Source organism: Chenopodium album, chromosome 5, assembly GCF_948465745.1.
Source record: "Chenopodium album chromosome 5, dcCheAlbu1.1, whole genome shotgun sequence".
Taxonomy (NCBI): domain Eukaryota; kingdom Viridiplantae; phylum Streptophyta; class Magnoliopsida; order Caryophyllales; family Amaranthaceae; genus Chenopodium; species Chenopodium album.
In genome coordinates, this window is record NC_137838.1 from 52,737,845 (window position 1) to 52,757,500 (window position 19,656).

The 19,656-nt window shown below is 35.7% G+C and overlaps 2 protein-coding genes across 2 annotated transcripts in view; both read left to right on the forward strand.

The window, feature by feature from the left end:
- LOC145630736 (uncharacterized) overlaps positions 1–19,656 on the forward strand; it is a 92,583-nt gene that overhangs the window by 15,531 nt on the left and 57,396 nt on the right. The gene's annotated exons all lie outside the window — the stretch shown is intronic.
- Positions 13,307–19,656, forward strand: part of LOC145632103 (peroxisomal fatty acid beta-oxidation multifunctional protein MFP2-like) — a 25,176-nt gene continuing 18,826 nt past the window's right edge. The window contains exon 1 of the mRNA XM_081684389.1: positions 13,307–13,631. Within this exon, the coding sequence (XP_081540515.1) occupies positions 13,541–13,631 (91 nt within the window). The 5' untranslated portion in view covers positions 13,307–13,540. The remainder of the gene's footprint in view (positions 13,632–19,656) is intronic.

Here is a 19,656-nt window from a genome sequence, read left to right on the forward strand (position 1 = left end):
GCAATCAATAGGATTACCCCTAAACCTGTTTAATCTATGTTGGTTGAATATTAATGCAAAAATAAAACTATTATTGGCGATCACTTGAATTATAATCAAATTAACCCTAAACAAGATTATTAAATTATCTTATTAAGCGTGATTACAAGTACCAATTCCCTTTAAACATGCATAAAAGGCGTGATCAAGCAATAACAATAAATTTCATCAAGCAACATAATAATAATAATAAATTATAATCAAAATAATCATAATAATAATCAAAACAATAATCATCATAATAATTATTATATTAATCATAATTATATTCATGTTAATATTAAAACATAGCAAGATCCTAGGCATGATACTAACAAGATTAATAACAAACCCTAGCATGTCACTAAGCAATAACAATCATATATGTAGCCCTAACATGATACTAACAATCATAAAAATTACGAAGAACATAAAAGGCATCATAACGATCATATTTAATATTAAATTTACCCTAAACATGATACTAGGAGTATCATAATAACAATCTAAGCATGAACTCTATATCATAACGTCAATAAAAACCAATTAAACCATTAAAGAACTTACTTTGATGCCTCGTACCTCTTTCTAATAACAAAATACACGCGTTAGTAACTTCAAGGAAAATAATAAAACAAAACAATAATTAAATTAAATAATTGAAAGAGAGATTTGGGACCAAACCCTCAGAAATTAAACCTTTCACGTCTAGGACGAAGGCAACTTCGAATATGGCTAGGTGTATCTAAGTCTTGTGAATGCGGAATTTTGTATTTTGAGAAAAGGCTAGTTTAGAAAAGAGAGAGAGAGAGAGAAAGTAATCAAGAATTTCTTGATGAGAGTTGGTGAATGAAAGAGAAAATTGGTTATTGTTGATGATTGAAAATGGAGTTTTTAGCACGTTATTTATAGAGAAAATCAGCCAAAAAGATAAAATATCAAAAGAGAGTTCTGGCGCACACAAAACGATGTTGGCGCCAACGCTAGCTATTGGCGCCAGACGCCAACATTAGCGCCAGGCGCCAAGCGTAGCGCCAGGCGCTACAGCTGGCGTTTGGCGCTGATTCAGAAATTCACGTGTATTCTTAAAATCAGATAGAAATTGCCGTACAGGAGGATAAAATCGTATCTTTCCTCAAAAATGCTCTTTGATCTTAATTAAAACTCTGAAAAGTCAACAAAAGTCAATTTATCAATGCTAATTGAATTAGGAATGAAAAGAACCTTCTAGAAGAATCTAGAAGACTAAAACCATTCCTAATTTCATTAAGAATGATAAATCTATATTAGGTCCTCCCCTAGATCATTGGACCGCATATAAGGCTCAAACCGGGCCCAGTTCAGTAATTGGCCATAACTTCCTCAATATTCATCAGAATTGGGCTTATAATATATCGTTGGAAAGCTCTTGTCAAGCCCCATCCATCTACACTACTATTAGACCCATATCATGGACCAACAAAACTGGATTGGATGTTTTCTTTAAATAGGTTTTCAAAAACAGAGAGAGGAGAAAAGAAATTAAAACTATCCGCAACACTAGACTTTCCACACTTTCACTTCATTCGATTATGATTCGACGTGAAAGGTATTCATCACTGGGTTTGGTTTTGGGGAGACACAAATAGGTGTCTACAGAAGCCCCCACTTTGACTGAGTTTGGAGAAACACAAGTTTCGAAAACTAAAGTCAAAGTATCGATAGGGACGGAGAATGATTCAGAACGTTCTGCGATCCTAAATCACTTTTGTAACGTCGATACCTGCAAAACTAGCGTTAGTTAAATAGATAAAAGAGTTAAGAAACGCGTATCTTGCACCGTCAAGCACACGTCTCTGAAGGTAACCGATTTGCTGCCGCTTTACTGTTGTTTTGATGACCTCCTGCCAAGAGAATGTCATCCCGCTTGAAAACTGCTACGCTTGTAACTGCTTCCAATATTGAAGATTGCTTCACCTGAAACGATCCTCTTCCGCTTTGATAATACTCCACGTCCAAGGGAATACTATCGAAGATTGCTTCACTTGAAATAATCCTCTTCCACTTTGATAATATTCCACGTCCAAGGGAATACTATCGAAGATTGCTTCGCTTGAAACAATCCTCTTCTGCTTTGATAATATTCCACGTCCAAGGGAATACTATCGAAGATTGCTTCGCTTGAAACAATCCTCTTCTGCTTTGATAATATTCCACGTCCAAGGGAATACTATCGAAGATTGCTTCGCTTGAAACAATCTTCTTCCGCTTTATGACAATCTTCCATGTCTAAGGGAACATGATCGAAGACAACTTCGCTTGAAATTACCTTCCGTTAATTTTTGACAACTTTCCACAATCTAGGGAACGCCATCTTGTTGTTTTGATGTTCACTCGTCTCTGAACAAAGAGCTTTTTTTTTAATATGTCCACGCGCCTTTGAACAAAGAGCTTCTTTCTTTTTAATATGAACTTTTGAATGATGTGTCCACGCGTCTCTGAACAAAGAGCTTTTTTATTATAGTCTTTTTTTAATATGAACTTTTGAATGATGTGTCCACGCGTCTCTGAACAAAGAGCTTGATAATAGGATGCCCACGCGTCTCTTAAGCAATACAGCTTGAAAGAAATGTCCACGCGTCTCTGAACAAAAGAGCTTCGAATGATATGTCTACGCGTCTCTGAACAAAAGAGCTTGATTAATATGCCCACGCGTCTCTGGAGCAAATGAGCTTAATGTATGAAAAAGTTCACGCGTCTCTGAACAAAAAAGCTTGAAGGAAATGTCCACGAGTCTCTGAACAAAAGAGCTTCGATAATATGTCCACGCGTCTCTGAACAAAAAAGCTTGAATTAATAATATTCCGAAGAAAAATTTCCGAAGACCAACGCTTGTCGATCTCTAAAGCTCGCTTGAACTTTGATTCCGCTAAAACCAGAATGTCGGTGTCTCCGTGATGAGCCAATTATTAGGCGCTTTAAGCTAAGTGAGACAATCTTTCATCAGGTCGATCACTTATTGTGATTGTAATCAAACTGACTACTTAATCACGTCAAATTGCTTATAGGGGCTAACTGGCGTACCAAGGAACCCGAAATTGCTGTATGAGGTCGAAATCACTTTTCTGAGAGGCTTTGAGCTCTGTCGCTGCTGAAATATCTCTGGCGCCAAGAATTGATTCTGCCGCCAGACGCTGAGATCTAGCGCCAAGCGCTGAAATCTGCTGCCAGACGCTAGATGTTTTCATCTGGCGTTGGAGTAGGGTCTTCCCCGTTCGGCTGCACCTGTATTTATTTTTTACTATAGAACTTTGCTAATCTCTTTAATTATCTTAGGGTTGACCTAAGGTTTAATGTCGCTTGACTCATCGACTTGACACGGCTCAAGGCATAAACTTGACTCTCCGTGACTGACTCGAGGTTGACTCGACTCGAAGTGAAATAACACGTGTGACTCATGACCCGTGTGTGCATTGTATTATGATTGTGCGACTCAAAAATGCAAAAAAAGCAAAAATTTTCAGTCATTTTTGTGGAGGGTACCGACTTTCTCCCGAAAAAGAAAGACGCAAAAAAGAATCGAAGTTTTTGAAGGTGCATGTTGAATGAGCTTAATCAAATGTCGTTTGATACTATCTCTCAAGGTGCAAGGATTAATCCATCCTAGGCTATCTCAATGGTTGACTCAATGATGAAAGTATTTGGGTAACTTAGGCACGGAGGCTAAGCACTTCATACTTTGTGATGCAATGATGATTATGACTGATGAGTGATTTTGACATGACAATATATGCTTCAGCGTTATGTTAAGATTTCATGACAAAGGGTTCCTAAGGGAAAGTATATTTGGTCATGTATTTGTGCAATGTGTGAAAGTGACACTAAAGTTAGGCCGCAAAGGCTAAGTGTGTGGGAAAATATTATTTTTAAAAGAGTCAAATGGTGGTGACTCTTAGGCTAGGTAAGCTAATGATGTGGGATCAAGCCCCCAAGTCTAGCTCTACATGAATAGGGATGAGCATAAGATATCCCTTGATATGATCATGGTGTAAGTGTGTGAATTTGAATATGAATGCATGTTTATTACGGCCGCACCTCGATGTGAGGTTGCCTACGTATCCGTTAGGAATCAGGCCGAAAGTAGCTCTAGCCGAACCTTGCACAAGTATGTGTATACCTCAAAAAGGTCTTTTTAAAGGTTGTAACGTGGTTAAACTAAAGGTTATAGAAGAAGGGGATAAAGGCTCAAGACCCTCGATAAGCCCCCAAGGTGTGCAACCTTGCTTTTGAATCTTTGTATTTTTTTTATACTCGAGTTTTTACTCTTTTTTACTTCTTTTTTTGCTTTAGCGTTTATTTCATTTTTATAAGTGTGGACAATCCTGATCATGCGGTCTATCACTCACTTGGCATTCATGTTTCTCAGGCACGGTACCGAGCACTCGACAGAGACGCAATCTGATACGTGTTCATATCAAAGACATGTTTATGTCAATGACATTGGAACACTTTCCCTTTTGTACACTTTTATTTATTTATTTTGCTTAATTTTTTTTTTGCTATTTTAATATTTTGAAGTCACTCAAGCTTTTCATAAGTTGCTTACCATCCCATCCCAAGGTTAGGTAGATATGGGTTGAAAAATGAAAGGTCTATCGTTAGACGAGGCTCAAAGTGGTTTATCAAAAAAAAGGATTGCATATTTAAAGGGTGAAAGGTAATATGATGTGGCTACAAGGGGTGCCTCAAATCATTGGTATACCTTCTGCTTAATTCGACATGGATTTTTTTTTTTTTTTTTATGCAATGTAATGAAATGATCATATGTAAGAAAATAAATGCTCATTTTATTAAAAAGGGGAAAAGAAAGAATCTACAAAATTAATCTAAGGGAAAAGAAAGGTGCCTATGCTAGACTTATTAGGGAAAGGGTAAATAAAGAAAAAGAACAAAGATGTCATGAAATCTCGTCGTTGAAGTTCGCCTCTTGTGTTGCGTTGTTTGCTTTATCATCACTCGCTCTTCTTGTTAACTGGAGGTATGGGAAGCTTGTTATTATCAATCAAATGTTGGATAGCCTCCTTTAGCTTCCAACAGCTCTCGGTGGCATGACCCCTACCTTGATGGTACTTGCAGCGCACATTTGGATTCCAACTAGGCACTCTCTTCTCAAGCGGGGGATCTTGAAGAGGTCCAATAGGAGTGATGAGTCCCTTGGCATGGAGTCGATCGAAAGCATCATCGTAGCTAATTCCAATAGGGGTAAAATCTCTTTTTTGTTGCTTTCGATTATCCATGGCTAGGATCTCACTAAGGTCGAAAGTACCAACACTATTACTAGAGTAGGTGTTTCCGGAAAAAGAAGGATAGTCATTCTTCTTCCCTTTATAGCCGTTGTTACTGTCATTGCTAATCTTGGCCTTCTTGTCGTGCGGAGGAACATGAAGGAGATGTGAATCAATGAAGTCTTGAACACGATCCTTGAGGGCGAAACACTTTTTCAGTAGTGTGACAGCGACCTTTATGGTATCGACAATAGGAACTTGGATCCCAATTGAGAAAACGTTTTTCAGATGGAGGGTCTTGACTGGGACCAATGGAGTGAATATGACCTTGATCATGAAGACAGTCAAAAGCTTCATTATTGTAAGTCATTCCTATTGGTGTGTATTCTTCAATGGACCGTTTTGTCGTGGCTTAGGAGCATTGAGTTCTTCATTAAACCCTTGGCGAGAATTTTGTTCGATGGCCATCACTCGATTTGCTAATCCTTCTATCACATTCAAGAGCATGGCAACGACATCTTGCAGTTTTCGAACGTCCTCTTTTAGACTTGACGAGTATTCCCTGGTATTATCTAAGAAAAGACTTTCATCCTCCCCAATCATGGCCACTTTATCGAGAGAGGTCATATAAGCTGTCTCGATCATGGGCTCTCCTACAGGTGTGATAAGAAGTGATGGATCGAAGGATGCTTGGTCATCTTCAATGGCTAGAATCTCGGAAGTTTCATTGTTATCGATCAGATCTTGAATAGCTTCTTTGAGTTTCCAACACTCCTCAGTGTCGTGACCCTTTCCTTGGTGATATTTGCAGTGCTTATTGGGGTCCCACTTAGGTGCCTGGCTTCTGAAACTGGATCTTTGATGGGCCCTGTGGGCATGACTAGTCCTTTGTGGTGTAGCTTCTCGAAAGCCGTTTCATAACTCATACCAAGTGGAGTGAACACTCTTTTTGACCTTTGGATTCGCGATTTAGAGGCGTTCGTAGCACGTACTTCATTAATGGGAGAGGAAGAAGAAGGAAGGTCGTTCTTCTTTCCTCTCGCACTATTATCTTTCAGAAGGTCATCTTCAATGTCAATGCCTATATTATAGACAGCCTTGAAAGTATTCAAGTTGTGTTGGTACTTTAAGTGCTTTGAATACTTCCCTTGGAGATTCTTGATAAACATCCTCACAGATTCTTTTTCAATAGGAGCCTTGACCATATTAGCAGAAGTTTTTCTCCATTTATTGAAGAAAGAAGTGAACCCTTCGTTTTCTTTTTGTTTTAACATCTCAAGTTGTCTATGGTCTGCTTCGTCTTGGATGTTGCACTTATATCTATCTATGAAAGCGTTTGTTATCGATTCCCAAGAAGAGGTTTTTTCTTTCTCGAGAGAAAAGAACCATTGCCGGAAAACGGTTTCGAGAGATAGTGGGAACAGAGAGGGGAAAACCTTCTTATCGATACCCTTAATGCTCATTATAGTTTCAAAAGCTCTTAGATGAAAGTAAGGGTTATCTATTGCCTTGAATTTAGGGATGTCAGTGGCGTTGAACTTATGCGGAAGAAGTTCCTTGTCCAGCGAGACCCCTTGTGAACTAATGTCCTGAAATTTATAGTCACTAGATAGCTTGCTCAAGCTTTCTTGCATAAGATTCATTTGTTGTTGCTTCACTGGGTCATCAATATTGAGGGTTAAAGCCTTTAACACCTCAGTCACGTCATTCAATTGATTCCTAAGTTCATTGACTTCTTCTTGACTTGCCATTATCTTTCTAGCCTTCCTCTTTTGAAGAATTGATTTATCAAAAAGTGAGACTTGAATAAAGAGGTTGTCCTTGATTAATCACCCTTCTCTCCTCGACCAAGTACTGTGGAAAAGGAATTTGGGGATATTTATTATTAATTATTTGACTCAAACTCTATTTAACATGCAATGGATGGAGGAAGTGAAGAAAGATTGGAATAGAACGTGAAGAAAGATGATGTAGGTGGAGGGATATGGAGAACTAGGAATAGAATGTACCCCCCTACTCAGATGACGGAAAAAACCGACTCATGCATGAACCTAAGACATGGTCATGGTGACATATACTCAAAGTGTGTGCTAAAACTAGTGAGTGTAGGTGACATGTTAAGACTCGTTTCATGACCATGTGGCTAGACTATGTGACTAGACTCAATTAATGACTCGACAAGGTGTTATTAACAGCGAAATTTAACTGAATTAATTAGCAAACTGGTTAATTAGACACTAGGCGATGACTCGATCAATAATCCGAACTGTCGACAAAACGACAGGGCTGGCGTCTCACTGTGTAGTGTAGCGCCAGACGACAGAGATGTCGCCAGGCGCCACACTCCACAGAGTGGCGCTACAGTTCAGACTTTGGCGCCAATGCTGGAACTTCAATCTGAGACTGTTTTCGGTGTTATTAATCAACAGGGGTATGCCTAAAGTCGTAGTAGGTCAATTCTGATTAAAATATTAGACTTTATTTACTCAAATTAATTAATCAATTAATTAATTAGGCAAAGTTCTTTAAGTCATTAATTTATTAAATCTCAACACAAGTCAAACAAACGGTTAAGGAAAACATATATCATATGCACAACAAAAAATGCACAATTAGTCAAGTAGGCACAATATGATGCAATGAGTTTGCAACCTAACCATGGCTCTAGTTCTCTAAAGTTTGGGATATGGTTTAGTCAATAGAGGGTCCATGGTTAATTGTCCGGATGCACCGCGCGGAAGCCTAACCGTGAAGGGTTGGCGTGAGTGGATGGGACACCGCGAGTTTAGAAAAAACTCGCTTCCATGGTTTGGTGAATTCAACATTCTCGGATGTACCCTTTGTTGCTCAGAGCGTTCAATCAGGTAGATGGAGCATGAATTCACAGAGGGTTATGTCCATATGTAAAACACATATGGGTTTCAGAAAAGTGAGAAAAACTCAATCAGGAAGTAGGATCGAGCAAACAATACGAAAAACTGGACGAAATTAGAACGCTTATTTTTGGCTCGGTATTGGAAGAATTTGGCGCCAGACAACAGAGGTTGGCGCCAGGTTTTAGCTGTAGCGCCTAGCGACAGAGTTGTCGTCTGGCGCTACAGTTAAATGTCTGGCGCCAACTTCTATTCGCTGAGACTAATTCTTACATGCCTCAGCAGCTTTCTGTGCTCGATAAAATTTACCAGTTTCGCGCAGTGTTATTTCGATCCTAGTTGTGAAAGATATTTCTCAAATTTCCTACGTGTAAAATCCTATGTTTTTAACTCATTACGGATGGTCTTTCCAATGAGATTTTTTTTTATGCATATGACAATAATGTTAATCAAAATTACGCACATGAAATACTTAGAACGTTTCGAGTCTCATCCACTCATTCTAAATCATTGCCGAAACAAATTCAGGAATTAAAATAGAAATCCTCCCCAGTGGAGTCGTCAAAAATTGTAGGGAATATTTCAAGCGTTAATCCCCTAGCTTGAACCCCACTGTGATCATACACTAAAGTACGGTGGCGTCCATAGGGAAAGAAGATAGAGCAAAAGAGTCGCCAACAAGTTTTAGGAACTTGTAAACCGTTCACGAGGTGAAAGTTACACCCCTTAACGATCCAAGAGATCGTCAACTCCATAAGGTCTTGAACCAAATAGGGTTCGGGGATGAAGGTACAATTCCAACCTAAAAGAGATTGAATCTGCCCTAATAATAGGCCTCTACTTTATTCTGATCGTATTCATGTGCGCTTTCTGACTAACATGCAATCAATAGGATTACCCCTAAACCTGTTTAATCTATGTTGGTTTAATATTAATGCACAAATAAAACTATTATTGGCAATCACTTGAATTATAATCAAATTAACCCTAAACAAGATTATTAAATTATCTTATTAAGCGTGATTACAAGTACCAATTCCCTTTAAACATGCATAAAAGGCGTGATCAAGCAATAACAATAAATTTCATCAAGCAACATAATAATAATAATAATAATAATAATAATAATAAATTATAATCAAAATAATCATAATAATAATCAAAACAATAATCATCATAATAATAATTATATTAATCATATACATGTTAATATTAAAACATAGCAAGATCCTAGGCATGATACTAACAAGATTAATAACAAACCCTATCATATCACTAAGCAATAACAATCATATATGTAGCCCTAACATGATACTAACAATCATAAAAATTAGGAAGAACATAAAAGGCATCATAACGATCATATTTAATATTAAATTTACCCTAGACATGATACTAGGAATATCATAATAACAACCTAAGCATGAACTCTATATCATAACGTCAATAAAAACCAATTAAACCATTAAAGAACTTACTTTGATGCCTCGTACCTCTTTCTAATAACAAAATACACGTGTTAGTAACTTCAAGGAAAATAATAAAACAAAACAATAATTAAATTAAATAATTAAAAGAGAGATTTGGGACCAAACCCTCAGAAATTAAACCTTTCACGTCTAGGGCGAAGGCAACTTCGAATATGGCTAGGTGTATCTAAGTCTTGTGAATGCGGAATTTTGTATTTTGAGAAAAGGCTAGTTTAGAAAAGAGAGAGAGAGAAAGTAATCAAGAATTTCTTGATGAGAATTGGTGAATGAAAGAGAAAATTGGTTATTGTTGATGATTGAAAACAGAGTTTTTAGCACGTTGTTTTTAGAGAAAATCAGCCAAAAAGATAAAATATCAAAAGAGAGTTCTGGCGCACACAAAACTGGTTATTGGCGCCAGACGCCAACATTAGCGCCAGGCGCGAATGCTAGCGCCAGGCGCTATAGCTGGCGTTTGGCGCTGATTCAGAAATTCACGCGTTTTCTTAAAATCAAATAGAAATTGCCGTACAGAAGGATAAAATCGTATCTTTCCTCAAAAATGCTCTTTGATCTTAATTAAAACTCTGAAAAGTCAACAAAAGTCAATTTATCAATGCTAATTGAATTAGGAATGAAAAGAACTTTCTAGAAGAATCTAGAAGACTAAAACCATTCCTAATGCAATCTATATTAGGCCCTCCCCTAGATCATTGGGCCGCATATAAGGCTCAAACCGGGCCCAGTTCTGTAATTGGCCATAACTTCCTCAATATTCATCGGAATTGGGCTTATAATATATCGTTGGAAAGCTCTTGTCAAGCCCCATCCAACTACATTATTATTGGACTCATATCATGGACTACCAAAACTGGATTGGCCGTTTTCTTAAAATAGGTTTTCAAAAACAGAGAGAGGAGAAAAGAAATTAAAACTATCCGCAACACTAGACTTTCCACACTTTCACTTCATTCGATTATGATTCGACGTGAAAGGTATTCATCACTGGGTTTGGTTTTGGGGAGACACAAATGGGTGTCTACAACTTCCATCAAAAAATTCGTTGTAAAAAGTTCTTTAAAATAAGATCCATTTATGATCATATATTTAATTTATTTATAAAAATAAGTTGTGAACTGCTAAACAACGCTCCCAATTTACAGGGCATCACTCCCTTTTTGACATGGAAGAATGATATTGCCTTTTTTTGACATGGACGGATTTTTTTTTAAAAAAAAAAAATTATGAAGCTTTAGCAATGGATTTTGGACGATAGACGACGACAACGATCGTACACTAGAGGCACCGTCGGAGGATTCTGTAAGTCCTGGTACTTTTGTTTTTTTTTTTAAAATAAAAACATACGTCTTAAATTTTCGGGTCTACCTAGGTGGATCCGGAAATTTTAAGCGGATCCACCTTAGTGAATCAGGAAATTCTAGACGGATCATTTTTTTTAAAATCAAATTTATTAATGTAATCTTTGTATTATTATCATAATTTTGTTGTTATTATAATTAATTTTGTGATAAATTGAGTAATTAGTATTAGTATTATTATTGTTGTTGTGATCAATGTTTTAATTATTTGTTGATATTAGTTATTGTTGGCTTTTTTATTATTTGCTTATGTGATTAATGTTTTAAATATATTACACTTATTAATCATACTATTTAACTTGTGATTAATGATATTATTAGTATTATTATTTTTTTTAAAATATTGTTATTAATATTATAATAATAAAAATGTTATTGGAGAATTTGTGTGTTTTATTTTATTTTTACAGGATTTGGAGTCTGAAGACGGTGGTGATGGTGTGATTTATAGTCTGAAGACATTACGAGTCATGAAATTAAACTTATTACGCTTGTTGTGAATTACATGTTTTTCATCTTGTAGCGTACTAATAAATGACCATTTAGTTTTGTAGAAGATCAATATGACATTAGCCAATGCAGGTTAGTTTTAGTTGCAAAATCCGCCGTGCACTACTTTTAGAGATAGAATCATACTCCCTTCGTTTTTAAATACTTGCTCTATTTCTCCAAGCGCGGAGTTTTAGGAGAAATTGGAGAAAGTAATAAAATATGGAGGTAGTGGGGTTGGTGGAAGAATAAAAAATTATAAAAAACCAAAAATAGTGAAGAGAATTGAAGGAGAGAGAATATAGGATTAATGTTGTTAGGTCCACTTGGTGAGAGAAATTAATTAAATATTGTAAAAGGTTTCTAAATATGGAAATGAAGCAAGTATTTAAAAACGGCCGAAAAAGGAAAGTGGAGCAAAGTATTTAAAAACGGAGGGATACAAATTAGCAACGGTTTTGATCTGTTTCTAAATGGCTATTTTTTTTGTAGCGTTCAAGGCAAGGGTATTCCTATTGATCCTTGTTATGCCTTTTGTAACTAGTCCACTAAAACCGTGGCTCATCTCTTTCGAGACTGCTTTTTGGTTCTTCGCATTTTGGTTTGTGGTCTGCTGGGTCTTCGTCTAGACCTTGTGAATCTTCCCTCTTTTGAGGTTTGGTGTGTGGAGTTGATATCTCAGTTTGCTTCATCCAAAGACTAGTTTGCTTTGAATTTCTTTCTTAGTTTGTTGTTGACCATTTGGTTGTCTAGGATTAATATGCATTTCCGTGATGGATTTTTCCCCATATTCTCTCTTTTTGCCCTTGCTTTTGGTTGGTTTTCCAGGAGTGCTAAGGCTTGCAGGTTGGTCGATTTACACATATCTCTTCTACTTGGATTACGTGCTTCCATTTCCTTTCATAAATCTTTGTGGAAAGGATTTGAATTTGATTGATGTGTGCCTAAAAATCCTAGAGAATCTAGTGCATGTATCGAGTTATTGGAGGAGAAGCCCAAGTTTGTTGGGCCAACTCTGCATTGCAGGCTAAATTGACGACTTGTGTTTTTGCCTTGTGTGTCGCCACAAACCGAGCTGAGGTTTCTAGCACCTTCTGATCCATACTGGTTGTGAGGCTATTGTAACTGCGTTATGAAGATAGGGTTCAATGGATATTAAGTTTTTTTTTTTATTTTTTTATTTTTTTATTTTTATTTGGGTCCTCTAGGAGACTCTTTCCATTTTCTTCCATCTTCTAATATGTCGAATTATGAAGCATCCGTGGGTTTCTAATTCTCTTGCTCTTGAGCTTAAAGGGGGACCTTCCACCGGGGCCATTAAGGGCCCGACCCCCGGTAAATTGTTGAAATAAATTAGCTAATGAACTTAAATAACCTTATTTTACATATAAAATATTATAACATAGTGATTATTTTGTAGTGAGAGATAAAAGATTCAAATCTCGGCCCCTCTAATAGTTTTAACCAAGATCCGCCACTGTTTGAGCTTACCACTTTTGCTCGTAGACGTCATCTTCTTAGTTTCCTATTTTAATTTGTTGTGTTGTTTGGTTGTATTTTCAATTTATTGTTTGCTTTTCTTAGTAAACTATTGAAAAAAAAAAAAAAAACTATCTTTGCATAAATTAACATCGGTGTCTTTTGTTATACGGAGTACTGCCTTGGATCAAGCTTATCACCAAGCTTTGAAAAGCGCAATAATGAAATCATCAGATATACATGTACTACTATTTCCTAACTTACGTGGCTTGATAATAAATTATCACCAACTATATTACAGCCGAATTCATCATCAAATCAATTCAGATAATACTAATTTTAAATTTATTTTAAATTAAAAAATGATTTTCCGTAATAATTTTACCAAATAAAGATATTTTGCTATCATATAAAACGCAGCGTCATTTTTGCATTTCCGCACACGACACCTCCATTAAAACACACATCTGAATCCTCAACTAACTCCATTAATCTCATCTTATTACGCTCTTCAATTAGACGTGACTGAAAGATTTTTGAGGAGAGAGAAAATTGTGTAAAGGAAAATCATGAAGGGTAGAACAACCATGGAAGTTGGAGCTGATGGTGTTGCTGTAATCACCATTATCAATCCTCCTGTTAATTCTCTTTCTCTTGATGGTATTCTTTCTTTCTTTCTCCTCGGATCTTCGTTGTAATTTGAATTTTAATTGTTTGTTGATGATGGGAAATCTGATTGATTTTGCTTTGATTTTGATCGCCTGATTTATTTTGTGTTCGTATATATATTTTTTTGTAATAATTTTTTTGTGATTGTTAGGGTTTAAGTGATTGAATTGGAGTGTGTTCAATAAAGGGGTTAATGAAATGTTCCTATATGATTTTACTTCCTTCGTTTTTTTATGTTGTTATGTAATGACTTTATGCACAATTTACATAATCTGTAACCAAATTTAAACATTACAGAGTAAATAATATTGTTAGATTCGTTTAATTATAAATGTTTAAATATCAATTTTTTTTTTTTTTACGAAGTACTCCTCCAATATTTGCTCAATTTCAATTTTTTTGCACTATTCATTCATCCTACGTTGACTAATGTTTGTGATTTATACATAAGAAAAAATATAATTGTTGGAATCATCTTAATGAATAGATTATTAATTTTTAATAGTTAGAATTTATACTTATTGATAATTAGAGATATTAGTGATTAAATATTAGCATTAGCATGCGTGTCCAAGAGAAATGGAGGGAGTATAAATTTTAAGTATATGCGTAACTAAAGTTGTTACTTCCTCCGTGTTTTTTTAAGAGTTACACTTTCCATTTCCGGCTTTAAACTTTTTTTTTTTGGCAAAAAGCTACATTAAAATATTATATCTCTCCCCTTTCATGGTCCCCACCTAAGCCCAATATTACTTTTTTTTTATTATATCTTTTCTCTCACATTAATTACTTTTCAATAAACTATTAATCCCACTATCTTTCTTTTACAATTTTTTAATACTCTAACTACCCCACTTACCTCTTATTTTATTTAAGTCAATTAAATTGCTTAAAACTATGTGCCGGTCAAACTGTAACACTTAAAAAAAACACGGAGGGAGTACTTGTTATTGGCTAAATTATAGAGATGCATTGACAAATGTGTCAAGTGAATACTGTAAAAAGGAAAAGATAAAAGAAGTAGCATAAAGAGTGTATACATTTGTTGAAATTAAAGGCATTCAATTCAGTGAATCTAAATAATTTTTTAATGGAAAAATTACCTGGAATTATCCGACCTTTGCCTTTCAAATTTGGCGATTACAAGGCTAAGCAATTTAGCTAATTTTTGTCATAACTGAGTATATCCGTTGATCAAATTTAATTCCTAAGTTTCCCATTGCAATTTTTGGTACGTCATTTAGTGGTTGAAAAATTTGGAAATTTTAGAGAAGTATGAGGCCAAGTATCTTTGCTGACTAAAAGGATTGTTCCTTCTATATAATGGTGGAAAACATGGATGAGAGTCTGGGACCTTGAACTGTTTTCAACATTGTCATGTTTATGATGAAACTCAAAAACAATGAATATGAAATAATATAATGCACCAAAATAAACTGATGATGATACTAATTATTGATAAACAAGGACTACAACTTCATATCTTTCAAAGCAAAGTACGTAACCTATATATAGACTAAATACCATCATACTCCACTAACATACTGCATGCCTAAAGACCCGGACTAAGTAACTGCATCCTTCTAAGAATATGCTACGCTATATCCCACTAACTAACCCACTACTAGTAAATATCCTAAGACCCACTAACTTATACTCCTTATAATAAGCATACGCTAACAACAACTAACAAGAAGATAGGAAACACTAATGACTAATAATTTGAAGCAATTACCAACACACCCCTTTGCTTCAAAAAGATAAAAAACAACTTGTATGCACTCAAGGCTCCAAGAATCTCACGACTATGAACTTGCAATCTCGACTTGAACACGACTTCATCTCGACACCAAAAACATCACGACTTGTATGCACTAATAGACATGTACACGACCACCACTTGCTCTCTATAACCACAAACACTTGAACCTAGAAAAGTCTGCTCTCTTCCTCAACCTTTTGAGCAAAATTGTTTTGTTCACCACCTTGCTCGTCTCTTTGTTTACCCCAACAACGATCTTTTTTGTGACCATACCTCTTGCAGTAGCATTGAACACTACTCATTGATGAACGACCCCGACCACTACCTCTACCCCACCCCGACCACCACTTTCTTCACGACCTTGACCACGACCACGACCACGACCACGACCACGACCACGACCACGACCACGACCACGACCACGACCACGACCACGACCACGACCACGACCACGACCACGACCACGACCACCTCGACCACGACCACTACCATCCGACATTTGCCCTTTAACTTGAAAGGCTTTTTCCTCGATATCGTCATCCGTAGACTTATCCATCCTCTCTTCATGAGCCATCAAAGAACTCATCAACTCATCAAATGTATAGGTTGATAAATCCTTTGACTCCAAAATTACGGTAACAACATGCTTATAGTCTTTCATCTTGTGAAGACATCTTAATACCTTACGAACAATAGTCTCATTAGTAATAGTATCACCATAGATTCTCATCTGACTTACAATATCAGATACTCTAGACAAGAAACTTTGGATTGTTTCTTTGTCTTGCATTGTCATGTTCTCAAAACTACAATGTAAAGTTTGTAGTTTAACGACAATTACCTTCTTATCACCAAAATACTCTTTCTTCAAAATTTCCACGCTTGTTTAGATGTTGACGCAGCGGAAATTCGCGGGAAAACCTTATCATCCATTGCCGATTGGATGTACAATAGAGCCTTTGCATCTGTCTTACGATTTTCACGTAATTGTTGATCGGGCCGATGCTGGGTTCGGCTCACTATAACCGTTCTCCACCAAGTCCCATTACTCTTGAGACTTAAACAAGTTCTTCATCTCGAGACTCCATGGGTGATAATTCTCACCCTTAAACATTGGAATTAAGGCCTGCGACGACGAGTTTATACCACCATTTGACATGATTACTGACTCACAAAAAAAATGAACTACTATTTTTTATGAAACTCACGACCCTTTTTATTTTCCTCACGACTCACGACTTTTTTAATAAGGCCTAGGATTGAACCATCGGCTCGGATACCATGTTGAAACTAAAAAACAATGAATATGAAATAATATAATGCACTAAAATAAACTTATGATGATACTAATTATTGATAAACAAGGACTACAACTTCATATCTTTCAAAGCAAAGTACGTAACCTATATATAGACTAAATACCATCATACTCCACTAACATACTGCATGCCTAAAGACCTGGACTAAGTAACTGCATCCTTCTAAGAATATGCTACGCTATATCCCACTAACTAACCCACTACTAGTAAAAATCCTGAGACCCACTAACTTATACTCCTTATAATAAGCATACACTAACAACAACTAACAAGAAGATAGGAAACACTAACGACTAATAATTTGTACCAAACAAAGATCTTTAGGTTTTGTTTTTTTTGATAGGAAAATGATTCTCCATTGAAATAATTTTTCAAGGGAAAACACCAATTTGAAAATGGTTCTCTGTTATTTGTTTCCTTACATTAATACTTAAAAAGGAAGAGGAAAATGGGTCTGGAAAGAAGATGTATGAGAGAAGAGGAAATGGATGTTAATACTTAATAGTATGGAGGAAATGTGGCATGGCTTCATTTTAAGTAATAAATGTTTACGGTTCTTGGGAGAATTAGTTTCCTCCTTTTGGAAATTGCTTTACCCTTTACTAACCAAACAATGCGAAATGAGAAATTCGTTTTCCTGGAAAATGTTTTCTATCAAAACAAACTGAGCTTTAATGAAAAATTTCTCATGTATATTTGGGTGCAACATAAATAAACTGAAAGATTGGTTAGGATCCCGTGGGCTTAGGACATCTGAATCAATGTTACACGGTACGTGGGACGTTTTGGAACGTGGGACGGGAACGGGAACGGGAACGGGGAACGTAGGCTTTAGAGTTCCCGGAATGTATGACTCTAGTTCTCGAATTTTTTTTAATTAGAATTTTCTTTTTTATTAGACTTTAAATTATTATTTTTTTGAGGGAATATTAGACTTTAAATTTATTAGACTAAATCACTAAAACTGAAAAGTACTCGTAATCAACTACTTCGTATTAACCAAAAAATTAATAAAAATATATAACTGTACACTACTATCAGTACATACCTAAAAACTAGGCAATAAAAATAAGATAATAATAAAAAGAAAAGATTACAGCTGTACATGACTACATGGAGTAAAAACAAGGTGCTAGTAATAAAATAATACAGTAAAAAGAAAAGATAAAAAGGGAGGGGTCCACCATTATGTTTAAAAATTAGGTTAGGGTTATTTTAATGATTTAAAGCTGTCAAGGACCCTTCTTCTTCCTTCTACTCACTTCTTTTTTCATTTTCCTCCATTAATAGAACTTGAAGCTTTAATTAAATTTAAAAACTCAAGAAAACAGAAGATTCCTTTGCCTATAAGTGGGTACCCTATCAAACACGAACCAGATCGCGAACCACCACGAACCAGAACGAGTAAGTTCCGCGTTTCGGGACACGCGTCCTGGTTCGCGGAACGCGCCGTCGTCCCGCGTTCCGTGTATCTTTGATCTGAATTCTCAACTAACTCCATTAATCTCATCTCAATATCTCATTACACTCTTCAATTAAGCTTTTTGAGGAAAGAGAAAATTGTGTGAACCGAAATCATGAAGGGTAGAACAACAATGGAAGTTGGAGCTGATGGTGTTGCTGTAAATAGGGAATATGTGGATGTCCATAGCGCTACTTGAAATGCTGTGAGAATGTATAACAATGCCTGTTCCTATAGCTTTGTTTTCACCTGTGCAGAATTTGACTAATATGGGCTTTAGTAAAAATGTCCTCCACAATGCTAAAGATTAATATCTGAGAGAGCAATAGAGCATCTTCACCTTGGAGAAAATATAGAGAGCCGAATTAGCACCAATTTATTTGATTCTCTTCCCTCCAACAAAGAGATGAGAATGGAGTTTGTAGTCTCTTTACTCTTTTGCCTAATCTTTATCTACTTGACAAAGAGTATGAAGAGGCTTTTGTTTATCATCATCACAACCCTGGTTCCGACAACTTCCTTTGTCTAACTGCTTTAATCAAGTTTTTAAACCTCTTGAAACCACTTCATATGGTGTTAGCGTTGGAGAAAGGTTCTGAATATTTCCTAAAGTTGTTTCACATTACTTGTACGTTTGTTAACACACAACTATGAATATTAATATATTTAATCAATTTTAAATGTATAATTGTGAAGTTTACATTGAGAAAAAGTTATATGATAGTGTTGTGAATAGAGTTAAAAGTCGAATTAGAATAACTAATAAATTACAGAGTAAATATATTGATCTCATTTCCATTAGTGTAGGTTATCAACAATGATTGTAACTTCTGCAAAAAAATGTAGATATTCTTTGGTTTCAAACATAAAATGTATTGATCATAAACCCTTCTTTGAGATTAGACACGAGATGGTTAGCTAGTTGCTAAACATTAATATCTTTGGTTACACATTAGTATAACCATTAATATCTTTAGTTCCATATTAGTATAAAATATACTAATAAATTATTCATTGAGACGAATCAAATATAACTCAACATGAATATGTTATGTTTTATGTATTGAGAGCTGTTTAGAAGATCCTCTCATCTTATGAATAGTACAAAAGATTTCAAATGGTAAGAACAAAAAAGGAAAAAGGGAGAAATTTATTATTAAACAACTAACATTACCTAAATTTTTGTTAATCAACTACGATGATACCGTAGGGGTGGTTGTTTGAGAAAAAATTCTGTTCAAGGGTTGTTTGATTAAATAAAGGCTTTATTTAAGGTTGAAGTCTTGGGTGGTTGTGTGAAAGTAAAGTAAAAGTTGGGGTTGATTTAATTGATTTTTTAAAATTGGAGTGGTTAGCAGAACAGACTGTTCACATAGAGGGTGCATTTTGATAAATTTTCCTACATGTTTATCTGTAGTAATATGCTTAAGACTCAATTATTTGTTATTCTGCATCCAGATTGGTCTTGTTGAA